The 21,971-nt window shown below is 33.7% G+C and overlaps 1 protein-coding gene across 2 annotated transcripts in view; it reads left to right on the plus strand.

The window, feature by feature from the left end:
• LOC136025820 (WD repeat domain phosphoinositide-interacting protein 2-like) overlaps positions 1-21,072 on the plus strand; it is a 50,585-nt gene extending 29,513 nt beyond the window's left edge. The window contains exons 6-9 of one of the 2 annotated variants that reach the window (XM_065701811.1): positions 2,008-2,181; positions 3,722-3,918; positions 12,234-12,296; positions 18,861-20,061. In XM_065701811.1, the coding sequence (XP_065557883.1) occupies positions 2,008-2,181; positions 3,722-3,918; positions 12,234-12,296; positions 18,861-18,982 (556 nt within the window). In that variant the 3' untranslated portion in view covers positions 18,983-20,061. Of the gene's footprint in view, positions 1-2,007; positions 2,182-3,721; positions 3,919-12,233; positions 12,297-18,860 lie in introns of both variants that reach the window. The other variant, XM_065701812.1, reaches the window with a different exon arrangement.
• The last annotated feature ends 899 nt before the right edge of the window (positions 21,073-21,971 follow it).

Below are 21,971 nucleotides of genomic sequence, written 5' to 3' on the forward strand. Positions count from 1 at the left end.
TTCGAAGCACTCTGTTGGATCCCTCACAGAATAAAGGTTTTTACAGAAAGAAAAATCCGCACTTGCAGTATCTTCTAACTCGGGGAAGACAAGCTATTCACATTTCTTTCGCGTGAAATTGATTATAGCTTCAGCTTCTGTATATCCTGCTTCAATCTAGCAGCGGGATGATTGCTTTTGCTGGAACTTGACAAGGACGTCAAGTTCTGGGTCATCATGGTTGTCTTCACCAAGGTGTAACGACCCATCAGCTAACTCATTCAGCTTGAGGTCCACCACCGGTGTTTCCCTGGGGTATATTTTCTTTTCTTTTTCACCCTATTTTGCCCTAATTTCTTTCCTTCCTCGAGTGTCCGTGAGTATCCTAGTTCTTTCAGTTTTGCTGTGCTTGCGAGAGCTTGTGAGAACTCTTTCTATATGCGAGAAGGGTCTAATCATTTCTCAGATTATTCTGGCAATCTCATCTTGCGGGTTGGTGGTTGATGCTCTGGGAGTAGGAATAGGGCCAGTTGACCACCCAGCTGTAAAAATATTATCTCTGGCCCCAGACTGGCAAATTTCATCATGTTCCGAGGCTGCCGTATTTGCCTGATTTGAACTTGCTTGATCTTGAACAAGTCGTTCCGTCACTTTGGACAGGAGGAAATCTTCTTCACCGAAGACATTTTTGTCGAAAGGTATGATTCCAGCCTTTTTAGAAGAAGAGATAATATTGCCCAGAGAAAACTTTTTAGACAGGGCGTGAGACAAAGGTCTGCCACTTGATGAACAGAAACCCTTTTTCTAGGGTTTAAATTGAACCATTCATTGAACCTTAGCTCCAAACCACTCTGGTAAGGACGATGAACACCAATATCTAAGGGCTGGAGCCGGTGGGAACACTGGGGCGGAAAGTTTAGAAGAACAATGTTTTCATTTGGAGTGAGCTGCGGCTAATTGTATTGACCTCCTTCTTTCAAATGTGCTCAGACCGCCTCTCAAATCTTTCTACTGTGGACCGCGGTCCCCAAGCGCCTTCCGTGTTTACTTTCTGGGCATTGACAAAACAGAGTCGTCAGCAAAGAAATAAAACAATCAAAAATATTAACTCCGCAAGGGTTGATGGTGGGAAATAGAAATGTAGATAGACAGAGAGAGAGAAAGAAAAAAATATTGAACGTGGTGCTGAAATCCACAAGCAATCTTTTTTTTCTTATGCTATCTGGGTAAGTATTGTTTTGGTAAAATTTGAAGTGGCTAAGTTCCCGTTTGTTTACAAAAAAAAAAAAAAAAATCAAGTGTGAGGACATTTATGTTCTGCTTTTCAGATCCATCTAAGACTCGTGATCGTAAGCAAAGAAATAAAGCAATAATCTACTCTTACCCATGTAGAGTAGAACTGAACAGCGTCTTATTCAACCCGAAAAAAAATGTCTGAATCACCTCCCCCCCCCCATCACGACCCGAAATAGAAAGGCATCATGACTAATTTTCAAATTGGCAGAGAAAAAATGACCTACCTAAAGTAGTTTTTGCAGTTTAACTTTTGAAAGGATCAGTCTGCAAAAATAGGGACTTTTTACCAAATATTGTCGGAGTAATTCAGAGTGTCCGGTTTATCACATGCCCGTTTCAAACCCGGCATCCTCCTAACATAAGAAGAGAAATTTGAATAAGTTGAAGAAACACAACAATAGCTTCACTTTGTCAAACAAAAGTATAAACTAAGATTTGAATAAGCAAAGGCAAAGTTTTTTCTATAATGGATACATTTCTCCATCAAGGGGGCTTTTCCATCATATTTCTTGTTAAATTTATTTCCCATCGCACTGAACCAGTCAAGAAAAGCTCCTCATTACATGAAACAAAAATCCATTTTTAGGTCTTCACTGTTCAACTTTTTCTAGGGACCCTTGGACCAATTTGTGGTGAGGGTTATACCCCTATAAATACAAGGCATGGACAATATAAATTTTATTTAGATTGTTCGAACAAAAAAGAACTGCAACTGATTTCTTTCATTTTCAGTCGTGCGACCACTGAAGAAGCCAGTAGTGGGTGGATGGGGTACCTCTCTAGAGCTGTACAAACCTCTGCGTCATACCTCCCAGCCAACGTAGCGGATGTATTAACGCAAGGAAGGGCCTTTGCACAGGCACATTTGCAATTCCAAGGATTACGCTGTATATGCGCCCTTGCAACGTAAGATTTTAAGATTTAAAGTGTTTCCTCAACTGTGTATCTTTAACCCCCCCCCCCCCAAAAAAAACAAATTGAAAATGATTTTCTTAGCCTTGTTATAGGCTAAAAAATGCTAGCTAAAAATAGAAATATAATATAATAAAAACAAACACTAGAAAAAGATAGAAATAAAAGTAGAAAAAATTGAAACATATATATATATATATATATATATATATATATATATATATATATATATATATATATATATATATATATATATATATATATATATATGAAAAATAGAAGCTACAAAATACTAGAGCCACAGCACCACAAAGAAACACAGGTATTACATGTAACAAATCTTGTGACTCAAAATTTCTCGTTCTTTTTACTGGTTTAGAATTTCAAACGGTAGTTTTTTTTTAAACCAGTCAGGTTTTAACAGAGTATGGCTAGTTCTATCTCTATAAATGAGGAATTATGTGATTGGCGTGTCATAGATGTAAACCAATGGAGTAAAAACCCACTTTTTACCATGGAATTTTTGAGAAAATATTCTCTCTTTTTCTCTTGGTGGTATTTTTAGGAGAAACAGAATAGTTTAAAAAAGCCAAAATTTAAATTTAATTTATTCCTATTTGCACTGTATATCAATCTTTTTATCACAAAAAGAAAATATGTCCGAAAATAAGTTTACATTTGAACTCTGGAATAATATATATATATATATATATATATATATATATATATATATATATATATATATATATATATATATATATATATATATATATATATATATATATATATATATATATATATATATATATATATATATATATATATATATCAAAGATTGATTGTTCAGAAAATTCCTCACTCCTTAAAGAATTTAAAATTATAACCTGAAAATAGTCACCTTTTTTTTAGCCACCCTCTCCCTCCTGATATAAATTTTTAACAAGGAATAATCGTAACGAATTTTAGGAGAAGTGAACATTTGTGTTTTTTTATTTTCTTTTTAATGAAAATGCCAAGCATTTATACTTTGCACCCCCCTCCTTTCAATTGATACCCAGGAAAGTGAAAATTTCTGTTTTTTATTTTTAATGAAAATGGTAAACATTCAATTTTTGCCCCCTCCCCCTTCAATACCCAAAAGGAGAGTTATTTTTTCTTCAACGTTCTCGAGCCGGATAAAACAGAATTCATGAAATGAAATATATTAACTATTGAGAGTAAATAATTTAAAACAGTTTGATAGCAACAGTAAGTTAATTGGCTTCGAAAGTATACTTTTGGGTATCATCCAACATCCTTCTGTTTCTGAAAAGTCGATACCGATTCCCAGTGAGAACAAGGGCTTTTTGCCATCTTGATTTAATTTCTGTTTGAATTTAATATTAAAATCTTCTTCTGCAATAACTCTTTTGTATGAATAATTTCTTCTGCAATTAACTGTCTTCTAAATTTCTTCCTTGTATTATCTTTTGTATAGTTTGTTTATTGGCTTTAATTGTATTAACTGTCACGAGTTTCATGTTTTATTATATAGAATCCAAAAGACATTACGCCTTGTAGTGATGTCTCAAGAAGGCGGGGTTTACATCTATGGAATCAATCCACAAGAAGGAGGTGAATGCAATTTAATAAAGCAGCATAGACTTGAAGGCAAATCGGATGTCGATCGCCAAGAACCTTTAATCCCAGGATATCCAGTGACTTCTAATCCACAAGGGATACCAAGTGAAGGTAATTTTTCCTTGTTTGTCTCATCTTTGATATCCCTTTTAAGTTTTGCCCCTTTTTTCACAAAGTTGGAAAACGAATGGGAATGATATAATTAGAAATACACGGAATATTAAGGTGTCTTAATTTGTTTTTGTTTTTGAGAAAACTATATTGACCTGGTGATTAACCATTCCGTTTGGCTCATATTAGAAATGTGAAGTTTTAATGTTCTCTGTGTTTGTCCAGAATATTTCCATATTGACCGTAACTTTTACTATATTTACCGATTTTGCTGTGAGTTTTTTAGATTTTACTGCAGTTCTACTGAATTATAGACCATGGTCAGAAAAAAACAATATTTACCGTGTTTTATCATATTTACTGAAACTTTTGCTATAGTTTACTAATGTTGCTGTAGTTTTGTAGATTTTACTACAGTTCTACATAATTATAGACCATAGTCAGTAAAAAAATAAACAATATCTATCGTATTTTAAGTATTTACAGAAACTTTTATTACATTTAACTAATGTTGCTATAGTTTTGTATATTTTACTGCAGTTCCACAGAATTAAAGACTATGGTCTGTAAAAGATAAACAATATTTACCGTATTTTGCCATATTCACCGAAACTTTTATTATATTTTACTAATGTTGCTATAATTTTGTAGATTTTACTGCAGTTCTACAGAATTATAGACCATGGTCAGTAAAAAATAAACAATATTTATCGTATTTTACCATATTTACCGAAACTTTTATTATATTTTACTAATGTTGCTGTAGTTTTGTAGATTTTACTGCAGTTTTACAGAATTATAGACCATGGTCAGTAAAAATAAACAATATTTACCATATTTACCGAAACTTTTATTATATTTTACTAATGTTGCTGTAGTTTTGTAGATTTTACTGCAGTTCTACAGAATTATAGACCATGGTCAGTAAAAATAAACAATATTTATCGTATTTTCCGAAACTTTTATTATATTTTACTAATGTTGCTGTAGTTTTGTAGATTTTACTGCAGTTCTACAGAATTATAGACCATGGTCAGTAAAAATAAACAATATTTATCGTATTTTACCATATTTACCGAAACTTTTATTATATTTTACTAATGTTGCTGTAATTTTGTAGATTTTACTGCAGTTTTGCGGAATTTTAGACCATGGTCGTTAAAAAAACAATATTTACCGTATTTTACCGTATTTACCGAAGCTTTTATTATATTTTACTAGTGTTACTGTAGTTTTATAAGATTTTACTGCAGTTTTACGGGATTATTGGCCATGGTCAGTAAAAAATAAACAACATTTACTGTATTTACCGAAACTTTTATTATATTTTATCAATGTATCTGTAGTTTTGTAGATTTTACTGCAGTTCCATCAAATTATAGGCTGTGATCAGTAAAAAAATATACCATATTTTATCTATATTTATCCAAAATGTTATTATAGTTTACTAATGTCCTGTAGCTTTGTAGATCTTAATGCAGTTTTATCGGGATAAGTATCATGATCAGTAAAAATCGATCGGATTAACCATGTTTTACCATGTTTACCGAAATTTTCACTATACTATACCAGTGCTGCTGTAGTTTTACTGAAATGTCGATCATTGTCAGTAAAAGATCAATAAAAATTACCGTCAGTAAGTCAAGGTCGAATTATTCCTTCTATTCCTCAGAAATTTTTTTTTGGCTGCCAATAAAAGCGTTTCTAGCTGGTTGGTTTAACTCCATGTTGTTAGGACTAATTATGGATGGCTGCTAATGCTCTCTTTACGATTTAATGCAATTCGTAGCTGGGTATTGTTGAGATTTTGGTCGATTACTCTAAAAATTCTTCTTTTCGGTTTATAGTTCGATTTTTTGGGGAGAGAATAGACAAGCTAGAAGATGAACACGTATCACGTTAGAAATATTGAAAAGATACATAGCTACAATCGGCAAAACGTCTGATTTTTTTTTTACTTATTAACTAGAAAAAATTTCAAAGAAAAATTGCTACAAATTCTTATTTTTGAATTCAGTCCAACAAATACGTGTTCTCAAACCAAAAGAATTTAATCTGCATTAATTTTTCTTTCATTTGGTACTTTAAAAATAATTATATACATAAACCCCTTAAAAAGGGGTTAAGGACCGATGCTTTTTGCCATATCGAAACTCGATGCCTAGCTGATTAGCCACCTTGTAAATAAGTGAAGATAACTGGTAATAATTGTAAATGAATAGTTGTTAAAACTTACCCGACTTCTATATGGCAATAGAATTTTGTAGTCAGCCTACTCTGAAGTCCAGTGAAGGGAGTTTTTGTTCCCATATACTCTTAGTGTCGAACTTGCTTACATCTTTTAATGTGGAACTAACTATGGGTGATAATAAAAAAAAATTTGTCATCATTTTTGCTGTCAAGAAAAAAGATCTTTCATAGTTTATATTAAATTTAACTATTTTAAATATAATCACTTAATTATATTAGAACTAGGACATTTTTTGTATAATAATCAAGTAAATATTGCTTAAAGCAAAAAAAAGAATAAGACCAAATGACAATAAACCAAAGGTTATTTTTCTTGACATTAAAAACGTAGACAAATAACTTTTTGTGCTCATGACTCTTCGTTCTCGTCTTTTATTGGCGAAATGAATGTGAGTCATGAAAACAGCATTTTGTCATCGTTATTATTGTTAAGAAAAGAGGCCTTCAACACATTATATTAAAGTTGATTAGTTTAAATTTAATAATCTAACTATATTGAAAATAGGACAGTTATTATTTTGTATAATAATCGAGTAAATAATATTTAAAGTGAAAAAATAAGATCAAATGATAATAAACCAAACATTTTTTTTTCTTGACATCAAGAACAATGGCAAAAACTTGTTGCTCTCATGACTCTTACTTCTCATCTTTTAGTGTCAAACTGACTATGCCAAATTTTATATAAATACAGTGCCAATAATTCATACATTGCGTAAATTTTTGAGTTGGACTATGCTTAAAGTTCAAGCGTAAAATCCAGAATATCCTAGCAACAATGACGAAGATATAGCACTGCTCTAAGAACTTTATAATTTTGAAACAAGCAAAAAATTTTTTAGGAAATAGTGGTTGTCGGATATTAGTAAGATGAGCTCGCCGGATAAAAATATTTCCATTTTGATTTCCTTGGTACTTTGAATCATTTAAAGGCAGATTTCTCGCCAAGGTGTATTATTTTCTGTGGAATACTTCTTTACACCTATATATCGGGGAAAAATACTCGGTAATAGATACTTAAAAAAACCTTTTTGCCTGCTGACCACTGCCTTTGGCCTGTAAAAACTGTAATTAGTTTAAAAGGTAATAAACTTTAATTGATTCAAATTAAATTTCAGTTTATTCTAATAAAATTTCAAGTTAGTTTTTATTTAATTTTAGTTTAATTGTAATCAAATTTGAATTTAACTAAAATCAATTAAGATCTAAAATTTTATTAAAAATATGATGAAATTAAAACTATCATTTATGTACCTCTGGTTCTCTGTTGGCAATAAAATGACTGATTTAAATGGCCAAAAAGTAGTGATTTACTAAAGCGTACTTCGAGTCCAGAATGATTCTTGCAATACAAGAGAATATAACTAAAGCAATGTAATTTTAAATTAACCAGATTTCATCTTCAAAACAAAATCTGTCACCAAATTTAAGGCTTAATTCTCAAAAATGCCCATGTCTTTCGTCGGATATAATCTGCCATAAGGATTCATCTTTGTTTGCAAGATGGACTAACAGTCTTAAGCTAGCGTATTAAGCTTAACTCTTCGAAACTATTTAACAGCCCTTATTTGGGTAAATTTGCAGAAGAAAAGCTAGAGCAAATAGAGAGTCATTTTTAAAGTGCTAACTTCATGCCCTTCTGTAGGGTCCTTTTCGTTATACTCATACCACTGCCAAAGATCCCTTGTTACAGCATTCCCGTTGTATTTATTCTAAAATACACTTCTGGATAAACTTAGTTGCGTCTTCATCAGCTCTGTAGTTATTAGCTTGACTAAGAAGGTTTATAATGCATTATAATCACACTGCAACGATCAAAGAAACGGTAAGTCAATACCGTTGAACGGTACGTTGAAATGAGCAAGTCAATACCGTTATACCGTTGTATAACGGTACCGCTTATTTCAACGATCAAAGACCGTTGACTTGCTCGAGTCCGTTTCGTTGCATCCCTCGCTTATCAAGTAGGCACAGATAACAGTAGAGGCAATAAGAAAGCTGCCAATACGTTTTAAACGTTGTATACGTATAACGGAAAAGATATTTTTTTTGCAATAGAAAATTCAGGCCCAGGTCCCTTTATGTAGACCTAGGCTATGTAGCCTTCGTTTCTCTGTTTATTCTAAGCATTTTTCTTATTTTTTCTGTACGAATGCACTTATCGGACTTCCAGTGCCGATCCTTCAGACCAATCATATTCACTAGCTTGTTGTTGTTGTGGTTTAGTTGACGTTTGAGCGGATCAATCGCTCGTATACGTACGACCCTCTTTTAAAACTTGGGCTTTTGAAGCCACGTCACTTTTAGAAACACACCAATAAAATTTTTGCACAGGCCACGTCAACACTTAAGACATCTTGGGAGAGTACTAAGACGTTGTACAGAGTGTTCTTGCTTAAATCACTGGGACTAGTATGTATATCACATCTCTATTCTGCTAATATTGCTTAAAATATCTGTGAATAGAAAGATACTCAGATTTAAATAAGGCTAATATACCAGAAAAAAATAAATAGATAAAAAGGTCAAACAGTAAAAATAGAAGTTAATACAGTTACTACAATTAAAATATCTATAAAAGAAAAGTAAATACGAAATAAAAAGGTCAATACAATGAATATAAAAGTCAATACATTATAATTTAAAAAAATTAGAGAATGTAATGCAGATTACAACTCTTTATTTACCTAGTCAACAACAACATAGTCTGTGTCTGAACCGACTTAGGGGACTTAGCCTGACCTAGGGTTGCTCTCATTGTAAATGCAATAAAATACTTTATAATTTGGTTTCTAAATAAATTTCTTTGTACCTCATATTTTGTTCACTTCATGAGAATATGCCTAATATCATCATACTCATTACAAAAATCATAAAAGGCGAGCTAACTCTCCCCATTTATGTAAAACTGAACGGGTTTTGGCATGACCTGTCCTCAGTCTAAAAACCGTAACAGTGACAGATCTAATATCATGTACAAGTCCATCAGGTGGTGCCTTTATTCATATTTACTAGTTTCAGAATTCTTTTGAGGCAGTCGGTAATTTCACATGTTCAACCTATTTTATGATTCGCAGCAGTAAGCGTCTCGAGGCTCCACGCAAGATTCGGACGTTAACTATTTAATTCTTCTGTCTCTTCCAAGTTTGACAACAAAATTGACAAAAAAAGAAAGAAAATCATTCATACTTCTTGTCTTTTTAAACAATTCATAATAACTGCAAATAAGGAGCGACACTACTCAATAATAACCGAAACTCTAAAAATGAGAATTTAAAAGAATCAATAACGGAAAACGGAATGATATCGAAAGAATTGGCTTGTTATGGTCATGCTAAATATATGAGATTTATTAAGATTCGTGTTACCCATAAAAGGTTACGAACCTGAGAAAATTTGTCTGATTTTTGAAAAAGGGAGGAACACCATTTACAAATCAAAGAAGCTTATTGAAAGTTACACCTCGGATTCGGCGTATCAGAGAATCATATCCTCGAGGATCCATGTTTATTTGTTGTTTTTTTCCTGGGGTGATCGTGTCAAACCAATTGTCCTAGAACATCGGGAGAGGGCTCATTTGAATGGAAACTGAAAGTGTCCTTTTTATGTGAGCAACAAGATTGGAGGACAACTAGCCCCCGTCCCATGCCCTTTTTCTTAAAATCATCTGATCAAAAGTATTGACATAGTCATTTTGTTCAACGTAGTTGAAAAGTCCCGAAGCTATATTTTTGGATATACCATGAAAACCACTTCCAGCCCCTGGAAAATAGGTATTTTAAATTAAAAAAAATCCCATTGTTTATGCATAGTATTTGTTATTGGGAAGTATACAGACGTTTTAAAGGTGGGATTTTATGCTTGGGGTGGGTTCCCATGGGGTAATTTTCCCATTGGAGGGTAATTTCCGAGGGTGAACATTCGAGGAAAAATTTTACACAGGGTAGATTTGACAGATTTCTTAAACGATTTTTTTTTATTTGTCTCACATTATCTTTGCCTACAAAACTTTACATGTGGAGATTTTCCAGAAAATTTTCTGCGGAAAATGTTCAGCGTGTTTGTACTTCCGGGAAATAATTTCCCCGGAAGAGGTGATTTCCGGAGTGATCAAAATAACGATTAGAACTTAGTCTTTTTCAAATGAAAGTATGTTAAGGGAAATTTTTCAGGCTGAATCGTCTTTAAGAAATTTGACGGAGGGAGGGGGAATTTTCAGAGAGAATTGAATTGTCCGGAAGGAATTTTTTGGGGTTTGGTGGATTTTACGAGAGAGGGACTTTCCACGGAGCATTTTCCTAAGCGGAGGGAATTTTTCATAGATTTTGAGCCAGATTTTCAGTAATTGTTTGAAAAATGGTCAAAAATTAAATAAAACACAAGTTTTTTTCCACTGAAAGTAAGAAGCAACATTAAAACTCAAAACGAACGGAAATTATTCTGTATGTGAAGGTGTTTCCCCCCTGCTCAATACCTTGTTCTTTACGGTAAAGTTTCACTGTTTGTCCCTATCTTTTAAGAACAACTCCTGAAACACGAGGGCTGTTCAATTAGAATAGAAAGCTTTTTTTAAGTGCTGAAAACTTGAGCGTGAAGAGCAAGGTACTGAGGAGGGGGGCAACCCCTTCATGCACGGAATAATTTCTGTTCGTTTTTAGTTTTAACGTTGCTCCTCACTTTCAGTTGAAATTTCTTGTTTTATTCAATCTTTGCCAACGGCTGTGATTATAATTTGGCTCTAGTATTATCAGAGGCAATTTTCTAGCGTTGCCATTAGTAAAGAGCCACAAGGCTTCAATGTATTATTGTCTTTTTTTCCCAAAGGTACTTTTATGAGAGGGATGGCTCTATAAACTTCGGTGTGGGCATGCAATAGGAGATCAAAAGTTCTAGTGCTCTTTTTAAGAGTCAAAAGTGATCGCAGGGGCAACCAATCCCCCTTCAATGCCCCTTTCCCCCCAAACATATCCGATCAAAATTGGCTCCAGCATCAAATTATACTTTGGCTCAATATTACACATCAGTAAAATTTTTATATTTCATATGTTCAGACACTAAACATAAATTTCTTAGCAAAAAATAGAAAAATTGGAATGGAGGCTGTGTTGCGATAATATCAAACCAAAAAATTAAAAAGGAAAAAAGGAAGAATTTATGTTTTTTAGTTTTTGTTAAGTTGAATTAGTATTAATTACCTTGTTGAAGGGATAACCAGAAGCATTTATATTTTGTTGCGTGATCAGTCTCGGATTATTTATTGAAATACATATACATGTTAGCATAAGCTTAAGAAAAACTAATTTCACTAATAACTTAAGTATAACTGATAATTTAACTGAAGTCCCTAACTTACATTTCCTTCAAAGTACAAAAATATGAGATGTGGCCTTCAGTGTGGTCTCACTGTCCTTATTGGCCCTTATTAGTGACATTTCTAAATTTTTAGGATGTATCAGACATTTTAAGTTGGCCTGAATAAGGGAAGTGCTTCTCATGGAAATGACAACACATACAAAGGAATGTGCAACACGCAAAATGCAGTTTCACTGTATCAGGGCTTTCATGTCTGCAGTGTTAAACCCAACCTTGTAGAGAACGACCTCTACCCCATAACAATAGAATATTTATGTAGGCAATAAAAAAAAAACTTATGACAATCGCCGCAGTGTAAAAAGATCGTGATGGCCAAGTCTTAATGTAATATAATATAAAGTCTTAACTAATATAATATAAAGTCTTAATTAATACAGTAGTTTTTTTCTTTGAAAAGAAGTTGCAGAGAGCAAGATTGGGTGAATACGGTGGGTGGGACAGAGTGGTCGTACCAATTTTGGTCAGAAGCTGGAGCACGGAAAGGGCTGTTTGTACTGGAGAATTATCATGATTAAAACCAGTCGTCTGTTTTTTGCGTTAGGATGTCTATAATTTTAATTGAAGATCCCCACTTCCAAGTAAACCCCTCCCCTCCCGCCCCTCCGAGCAATTAATGCCGTGGATTTTGCCGAAAGCCACACCTCCCTCGGTCCTGTTTTATAAACACTCCTTAAATTAGCATTTACTTGTAGGTTCGTTAAAAAGTTACGCCCGGTTGTTCACAGGAGTGGTATCCCCAGAAAAAGCAGAAGAAGGTCGGGTATTATCTCTTTCTTTGTCAAAACAATGGGTCATACTACGATTGTCGTGTGCACATATCTGTCGTGCTTAGCGCAAAACATCTGTATCATTAATCCCAGTTTTAGGATGGTCGGTATTTGGATGAAGATATTTATTTTTGGTTACGATAGATGAAAGATTTAAATGTACATTTACAAGCGTCAAAAAATTGACGAAATTTATAAAAAATTAAGAAACTAAAAAAAAGAATAAAAAACATAAAAACTCGGATTACTGGCTCTTGCGACTTGAGAAGAAAAATTTACCCTGTTTTATCCGTGCGCACAAAAGCTATCCATGGCATAAGCAAAAAAAAAGAATTAAAAACAAAAAAGTTAAAGCTAAAAATGGCGTAGACTTTAAAAAGTAACGATTCAGAAGTTTAAAAATTAAAGAATTTAAAAAAAGCTCAAAATTCTTTTTATTTTACAATTTCTGCTTCTTTCGTCGTTCTTTAGTATTTAGTTTTTGCGTCTTTTCTTTTAAAGTTTGGATTTTATTTTTTTTGCTAGAAACTAACTTAGGTCAGTCAATCAGAGAGCGTCATTATCAATCCTTACCCCTCTTAAAAAAAAGAAAAATTATAGGAGTTTTACTTTATGATGGCGCTGTAGTGGCGCTATGGGATTGATCTCACATGCGGGAATACGGGACCCAGAGTTCAGACCCAGATGCAGCAGCCCACTGAAGGGGTCTGCAGGGGTCAGAATCTGATTATGGTGATGAGATTAGGCCAAAACGCTTCTAAACTAATCCAAACAACAAGAAAAAGAAGGGCTATGAGATAGTCCTGTAATATTGCATTGAGAATGGTCTCAGCTTGGTAATTATATGAATTATATGGTGACCCAAAATATGACTCCGGTGATGATTGTGCGAAAGTATCTCCCTGCTAATCCTAGCAAAGTGAAAAAGAATTGTAAGGCGAACAGTTGCCGTCTTGACTAGTCTGAAATAGCTCAGCTTGGCTTGGGTCAGCTGATTTGAACCCTTAATTATCAATACTTAGCTCTGTAAAGGTTGATATCAGCTGTAGCAATCCTCTATTGGAGTTGTTGATGTAAGAATGAAAAGAAGTAACTCATCAAAATTTTCCACCAGCCAATTGATCCTAACTCAAGATAGCTTGTGGCACCTCAGGTGAAAATAGCATAGGCCACCCTCGTCCGCATTGCAAAATGGGCAATCTTTCTTTGCTTCAGTACTTCCCCTAAATTTCCAAAAAGATCCCCCTCCCCTGGTAAACAGTTTGCTCTGAACTGCATCCATATCCAATTGCATCCTAGACAACCACATATTATAAAAATATTCTATATTAACTAAGCTCAACCAGCCAACCACATAAGTCTTATTATGAATAGGTCTGACATTCAGTAAATTTCTGTGTTATCTAAATCTCATAGTAAACAAATTCTTATAGTGACTAAGTCTTGTTGTTTGATACAATAAATGGCTAGTAGTAAAATTGCATAACAAAATAGCAGATACAGTTATAGGGTTTCTTCCCCATTTTGGGAGGGATTTCCTCCCTAGTCCCCCCCCCCCCGACTGTGCTTTTGTTTGTTGCTGATGCTGTATGCTATTGCCTGACGCTGCTTTTTCTTGGGCTTCAAACGGTTCGTTTTCTGTTCAAACGGTTTCTGTTATTATTATCTTGTTTGGCTCTGTGATGTTTTTTTTTTACTCAATCTGGGAATTGTTTTAATCTGTGCTTATATGTTTTAATTTGTGTTAAGGAAATACTTCAGTGTTTCTGAAATGTTTTGATTTAGCTCTTTTGTTATCAGTAAGGCTTAAGTATGCAAAGACGATGTGTACAATCTAGGAATGAAAAATGAATTTTTTTGAGAAAATTGTAAAAATTCTCAAAACAGTTAAGAGAATTTTTTCTATCCCAAATTGGTCCTAAGGGTCTCCCCCCCCCCATTCTCAAATTTTCAACAGTTACAATGAATGGTCTAATGAAAAATTATATTAAAAAGACAAGTTTTTTTTCATCTAGAAGTAAAGAGTAACATTGAAACTTATGACGAATAGAAGTTATTTCGTATTTGACCTCCAGATCCAACTTTGTTTGCAAAGTTTCTACAACTCCATACAATACTCATACTGTTTTTTTCTGTTATTTTGACGAACCTCCTTTCCCCTAAATGAGTTTCATTTGCGCCTGATTATCATCACACCAAATATAACATTCAATATAACAAAATTCTAATATAACATAATGAAATTTTTTTTTAATTTATTACCAGTGGGAGGCATATATAGAACAGTTCAGTATATGCGGATCCTATTCCTTCCATATGACTAGAGCATGTACTCACTTTTTTGCATTACGATTTTCCGCAATCAGTCAAATTAGCTTCAACTTCTTTTTGTTCAGTGCCACAATGCGAACCAGTTGTATATGAACGTTTACCTTGAATGAAAGTTCATGGTTCTTCACTGTTTCCTCTGAATCGCAATTAGAAATGTTTTTTGACAAGTACTAATTTAGGTGGTTATAAAGATGTAATAAAAAAAATGCAGTAGAGACTAAAAACGGTAAACAGTCAGAAGAAAATAAATGGTAAAAGAAATAATCTGAAAAATGAAATCACTTCCCGTCTATTCATTCTGCAACAACCTTGCACCTAAAAGATGGTGTACTCTTACAAGACTGCCTAGTATCAATGGAAAAGGTCTTAAAACCCCTACGATATGTCACTTTTTTTCGTATGCATGGATTAATGTCAGGAATTAAACTCATTTATGATTGGAAAAGCCACGTAACAATAATATTCAAATCAAAATCGCTAGCCAAATTCGATAAGTTTTACAGATGACTTCATTGAGATTATCATCATCTACTTAAGACTCTTGAGATGTACTCTTTAGGCAAAGAAAGGCTTTCCAACGGGATTTTTTTTCTGGCAAAAATACAAAATTCCATCTTTGCGTAGATAGGAGCTTGTTACTACTACACTTGGGATCTCTGATATACTGAATATGATTATGTGATTTTAATTGAGATCACTTGACTTTTTTGGAATGTTTCTCTATTTTTGGAAATCAAATGAATCTTCTCAGGCTCGTAACTTTTGATGGATAACATTAAACTTAAAGAATTTATATATTCGGAATCAGTATAAAAACTCAATTCTTTTGATGCTTTAATTTTCATCAAGATTCTTTTTTTTAGAATTTCGGTTACTATTTGGCCGAGTCGCTCCTTACATACAATTCACTAGCACGAACTAATTATGGAAACAAAATCTTCTTTAAAAAGCTTCAAAACTTAGAAGCACTTAGTTAAAAATGAGAGTAATAGAATTTGTTCACTGTCTAATGGAATTAAATGTAAAAAAAAAGGTAAAGGATACGGCATTAGACTTTTACAGTCCGTACCGGCGGTGCTGATCTCCGTTTCTTGGCCCTTCAGCCAGGAAGTGCAATGGGGGGTTGGGGGCCAGCCATCCTGTGCTTTCGCACACCCTTCCTGTTTACCTTCCCCAGATTTCTCCAGGTACCCATTTGGAGCTGGGTCGACTCTGGCTAAGCTTACAGAGTCACGCCACTGACCCCCGTCCCAAACTGAAGAATTGGGTACACTGGGATTCGAACCCGCGTCCTCTCAGACAAGGGATCCCGAATCCAGCGCACCAACCCACTCGGCCAGGACGTCTAATGGAATTGGCACAAGTAAAATGATTGAGTATAGTCCCCATTCTTTGTTTTTCGGAAGACAGAGGAGGATTTGTAAGATGGGATCCAGAAGAATCGTCTACGGGTAATTATGAATATCCGTTGGACTGACCATATTTCAAAAAGTAAACTGAAAAATATAGTTATACCCCTTTTTCTAGGGCTGTAATTAGCGAAAGATTGAGATAGTTGGGGCGCGTATCGTGGATAAAGGATGACAGACGGTTAATCGTCGTTCTTTCGGTCATCCATCTAGGACCAAATGGAAAGTAATTCCGACTACGAATGGGGTTGGTAGAGGTCGCTAGAAAAGATTTAAAGAAAATTGGTGCTTGGGGAAATTCTCGCAGCCATGATGTAAGTTATGTTAATATGAATTGATTAACGTAGGTTCTAAGACGAGGACGGCTATACATGACATACGAAAAAATGAAGAAAAAATAAATAAATAAATCTTCCGCAGTAGAGGGTTTCCTTTCCTATTATGGCAACCATTTATACATACATACATACATATATATATATATATATATATATATATATATATATATATATATATATATATATATATATATATATATATCATGATAACTTTATTATAATAGACTACTATAATAGCCAAAATTACTGTTATAATTATTATTATAAAGGTTTGATTATGATAGCCAAAAATTGTAGACTTTTCGCATACACTTAAAGGAAAGCTTACATTGTCCGATCCTTGGTTTCGCAGTGATCAACTCCAGCACCCTTTCAGCCAAGTTAACTGCTTAAAGTACCAAGGACATTAAAATAAAAATATTCCTACTCTCGTGGACCCACCTCAGGTCAATACATGCCTTAAAACCCTATTTTATAAGAATTCGTTCCTGTTTGTTTCAGAGTTGTGAAGCTTTTTGGGGGTATTGCATTTTCGTCAGTGTTGTCACGTTGAACTGGGAAAATAAATGTGTAAAACTAATTTGCTAAGTTTTACAAAGATTTTGGGCCATACAAATTTTAATATGACCAATCTATTGATCTACAAAGACAAGGGCACCTTCAAAGGCAAGCTATATCTTGAAGCTCTTATATTTGTTAAGTTTGTTAAGTTTTTAATTTGTGTTTTCAGCAAGTTTTTACTCATTTTCTAGATCAAGATATCCTAGGTCAAAACATGCATGTTCATATTTTTCTTGTATTAATTTTTTACTATTTCTTTTAAACTTATAATGCATCATTGCAGCCTAAATTGTACCTATATAAATATTTGGTATTCTGTAAAATTTGAATGTTCATGTTTCATTAATTCGAAATGAATGCCCAAAATTTTGACACTGATATTAGTGAGTGAGTTTAAAACAATAAGACTACGTATCGTACACGTTTTTTTCACTCCCTTCCACCCCCGACATTTAATCTGGAAATTTTCCAGCATTTACTGCTTCATAGCGGTAGAGCCTCTCACTGACCAATTCGCAATTTCAAAGTCTCCGTTTCACTTTAAACGAATATTTTATTTATTTATTGTTTACTAGTTAGTGTTATAATAATATTCGTTTATTTGATCACTCCCCTTCTTTATAGGCCACATAGCCCCTTGTGGGGATTGGCTTTGCATATTCGTTTGATGATTTTTTTCTTTTTTATGAAAAGGCATCTTGTCTTAAACCGACAGTTTTAGCAGAAAAATATTTCCAAAAAGACGATTGTGTCTCCCACACTGCTAGCCTAAATTAGGACTAGATTATTAATATCCCAGTTTCTTATATTTATTTGTTTATCTTTATGATCATAATTTAAGGGAGCCATTCCCCTCCGAATCTACCCCATCAGCCTCTTGGGATGGTTCAGCTGTGGATTTTTTTTATTATTTATATTTTTATTCGTCTTTTTCTTTGCTGTTAACGAACCAATGAGTGCTTGTTTTGTTCTTTTTTTTTGCATTGGAAACGAGCCAAAACATGAACCCCCTCAAGAGACGGATCTTAGGGGGGGAGGACCACTTGCCCTGGGCACAAATTTTAGGGACCCGAAATTCCAAATAAATAACCTAACGGTTTCATTCATTTTCTAATCTTTGAAATTTTATTTTTGTTAAAATAAAGTAGAGGCCGCAATTGGTGGTAAGTGTGAGCAAATTGAATCAAAAATTTTCATTTTTTCCATATCTTTATAATCATTTCTTGAAAATAAAAGTAAGCAGCAATAAAAGTGAAATATCGTGATTATTTAGGTCCCGTTCAGTTGTTCCATGAACTCCAAGATATGAAAAAAAAAAATTTCAAACACTGACACATTCCCATAAAGAAACCTATAGAGAGACCTATGTGTGACCTATAGAGAGACCTATGTGTGATCTATAGAGAGACCTATAGAGAGACCTAAAGAAACCTGTGTGTTAGAATTAATTGTGAAATACGGAGACGGAGGGGTCTTCATAAACATAAGGGCTACCTGTCAAATATTACTAGCGGTCAAATATATATATATAACTTTTTCCTTTTTATTTTTAAATTCAAAAAAAAATATGTAACTGTATGCTGTTATGCTAGCAAATAATTCTATTATTTGCGTGTTCTGTTAACAATTTTGATTATTTTACTATATTGTCAGTGTTTATTTTTTAGATATTTTTCTTTTTGTAATTTATTGTTGGGAATTATAAAAATAAAGAAAAATTTAGTTTCAATTTAAAAAATTAAAACTTGTTCACCTTTTTATTTTCAAATTCAAAAAAACTATGTAGCTGTATATTGTTATATACTAGCAAATATATACTGTTATTGCACTTTCTGCTAACAATTTTGACTATTTTACTATATTTTTACTATTTATTTTCCAACATTTCATCTAATTTACATTTCTATTTCTAGATGCTGAACGAGAAAGGACAAAAGAAATAGCTCTGGCTGCTGAATCGCCACCTGGCAATCTTGATCATTTGAAACTAGGTGATGAAAATGAGTTCCCCCCAATGATGCAGCAACTCGAGTAAAATAAAAATCGATATTTGACGTATGAAAAACAGGAATGTGGAATTATTCTGTAAAACGAAATGAAAACAATTCTTCTCTGCTTTTTGTTAACGTCATTTGGCTATTGTAAAATTTATGTTATGGTGATTACCAAAGATAATTTATTACTTTTGGTAATTTCGTAGACATATTTAGGGTTTATTTTCACGAGCATAAGAGCTGTATGAAAATCCTGCATCCAGGTGAAGGTTTTTTCGCGCCGGAGTTTCCACCCTCCTCTAATCCTTCTCTTATTGAACTTGATGAAGAGCTTTTGTTGAACTTGGCCTTAAGACAGGAGTAGAAATGGATGGAGAAATCCACCTTTTTGTTGAACACATAGTTATATTCGTGGGGATGGGAGGTAAACACGAGTTCTAGTTTTATCCTTGCAAAAATGGGTCCATCGAGGGTAACAGAAGATACGGATCCAATGAGAACCAGAGTAACGTACAAATTACCGACTGCCATCATTGTTGTGTATGGCTCATTTTTTAAATGCTAGAGGCATGTTTAACTGCCTCGAGTTTTATAATTCTGAATTCACTTAGATTGCGTTTGACCCCTAAACCGGGGTAGTTCACTGAGTTTGCGCTTGCTTCAGTCAATTATGGAAATTCAACAAAAATTTGAGGGTAGAATGATCAAAGTTGCTGTGATTGCGGAATGTAAAATACTTGAATACGACTGCAGTTTAATTATAGTCAACAGAAGTCCGAGGTCTGAACGCACTCTTAGAGGAAGTTTAACTTTTGTTTACTGTCCATTGACAGACAATATGGGACGCTGATTAAAGATGGTTTTGATCGATTGACGCTACATTTTTGCAAATATGCTTTGCAGATGCGCGCTTCGTACTGTTTCCATAGATTTTTTTTCCGTAGACCTTATAAGTTAAAGAGAGAAAAAACGGGTATATTTCAAATACAATTAATTATTAATTTAAATGCATAAATATATGAATAATGCATAAGAAAAAAACAACAACAAAACTTTAAATAATAAAAATCCGAATATTTTGACTCCACGTCCGGAAACCTGTCGCAATGAAAAAAAAGAAGTTAGATCATCTAAAGAAAAAGACAAAAACGATACACAAGAAAAAAATAAAAACAAATAAATAAATAAACTCGCATTTTAATATAAACTTATCTTAATTTAAAGTTTATTATTTAGAGGTTTTTTGTTGTTCCTTTCTTTTGTTTTGTTCCACTGTTTGATTTAAATTATACCCGTTTTTCTTTCTTTAATCTGTGAGTGCAGAAGTAGTGTGTCTAAGAAATTATTTAGACCCTATAAGTATCTTTGTTTGCCATTTTTTCTCTACTAAGAATTTTTCTAGAAAAGAAGTTTTCGTTTTACACCTGTCTGAACTCAGCCTAATATCCTAATAACCTTGAAGGAACTGACGTAGAGATCTATGCTGCTCCACTGAATAGTACACTGCTTTGTAGCAGCCGTAGTTTTTTCGGTGTCATTTTTTTTAGTGGGTGCGTGACTCCCTGATTTTCCCTAATCTATGTCGGACTTAGAATCATAAAGCAGAATATATGCAGCTCATTAGTTTTACAAAGTTGATTTCCTCCTAAATCCCTGATATATATATATATATATATATTTTCTTACCGTTACCGTTACCGCTTGTAAATCTTACCGTGACCTTGCACCGTTACTGTTGATAAAAATTATTTAAACATTTTTTTATTATAAAAATATTCTAAATTTGGATATAAAATATAAGTGGATATATTAGTAGATATAAAACTGTTTTACAGCGTTACCTTGTAAACCCCTTTTAAAGCCCACAAAAGCTTAGAAGTGTTTTTTCGACTGTTCTGTAATCATATGAAAATGTTAGTTACGCTCTTTTGTTTTCGACACGTTTATTTGTATTTTACCCCGGGTGAATTTGACCACCCACTTGTATTTTACCCCTCCTTTGGTGGTTTTTAAAAGCTTGTGACGAATAAATCTATAATGCTGCTATAAATAGTCTATAATTTACGCATAGTGTTCGTGGTTCTGTAAATTAGAGCTTTTATGTTTAATAAATACGTTTGTTTGTCAGGTATTCATAGTTAACAAATGAATAGATGCTGGAAATCTGGAAAATTTTCCAGATTTTCAAAAAAGGGGAAGAAAACCCCTTTAAAGTCAAAAAATCTTAATGAAAATCACACCATGAGATTCAGCGGATCCGAGAACCCAATTGTAGAAGTCTCAAGCTCTCGTCCACAAAGATGTGGAGTGTTGCATTTATTGCCAGAAGAATGATCACGGATGCGTGTTTATTCGTTATTAGTATTATTTTTTTTCAATGTTTGATGACATCGAGCAAATGGTCCTAGAGTATCAAGGAATGGCTCATTCAAACGGAAATTAACAGTTCTAATCCCCTTTTTGAGTGACCGAAAAGATTGGAGGGCAACTGACCCCTCTCCCAGCCACCTGTTTTCCTAAAAGTCATCCGATCAGAATTTTGAGATAGTCATTTTGTTCAGGGTAGTTGAAAAGACTATTGACTATGTCTCTGAGGGCAACATATCCCCCACAATCCCTGGGGGAAGGCTTATAAGTCAGAAGTTCGTTTACTGTTTATGTACAGTATTTCTTATTGGGAAGTAGACAGACATGTTTCGGGGAGGGGGCGAATTTTCTGCTGGGGGTATTTTCTATGCTAATATTCTCCATGTGGAGGGAAGTTCCAGGAGGGTGAACTTCCAAGCTTTTTAGAAAAAAATTTGACGGGGGAAGAGGGGGTGTTTTATGTGGGAAGAACTTTACATAGAGGGATTTACCGCGAGGGGAAGAAATTTTAAATGGAGCGGGAGCTGGATTTCCCGGTATTATTTAAAAAAGATCATAAATTCAATTAAAAAAAAAATTTCAACTGAAAGTGAGGAGTATCATAGGAAACTTAAAACGAACAGAAATTATTACGTAAATGAATGGGATTACCTCCTATTCAAT

The sequence above is a fragment of the Artemia franciscana genome, chromosome 4 (assembly GCF_032884065.1).
Source record: "Artemia franciscana chromosome 4, ASM3288406v1, whole genome shotgun sequence".
Taxonomy (NCBI): domain Eukaryota; kingdom Metazoa; phylum Arthropoda; class Branchiopoda; order Anostraca; family Artemiidae; genus Artemia; species Artemia franciscana.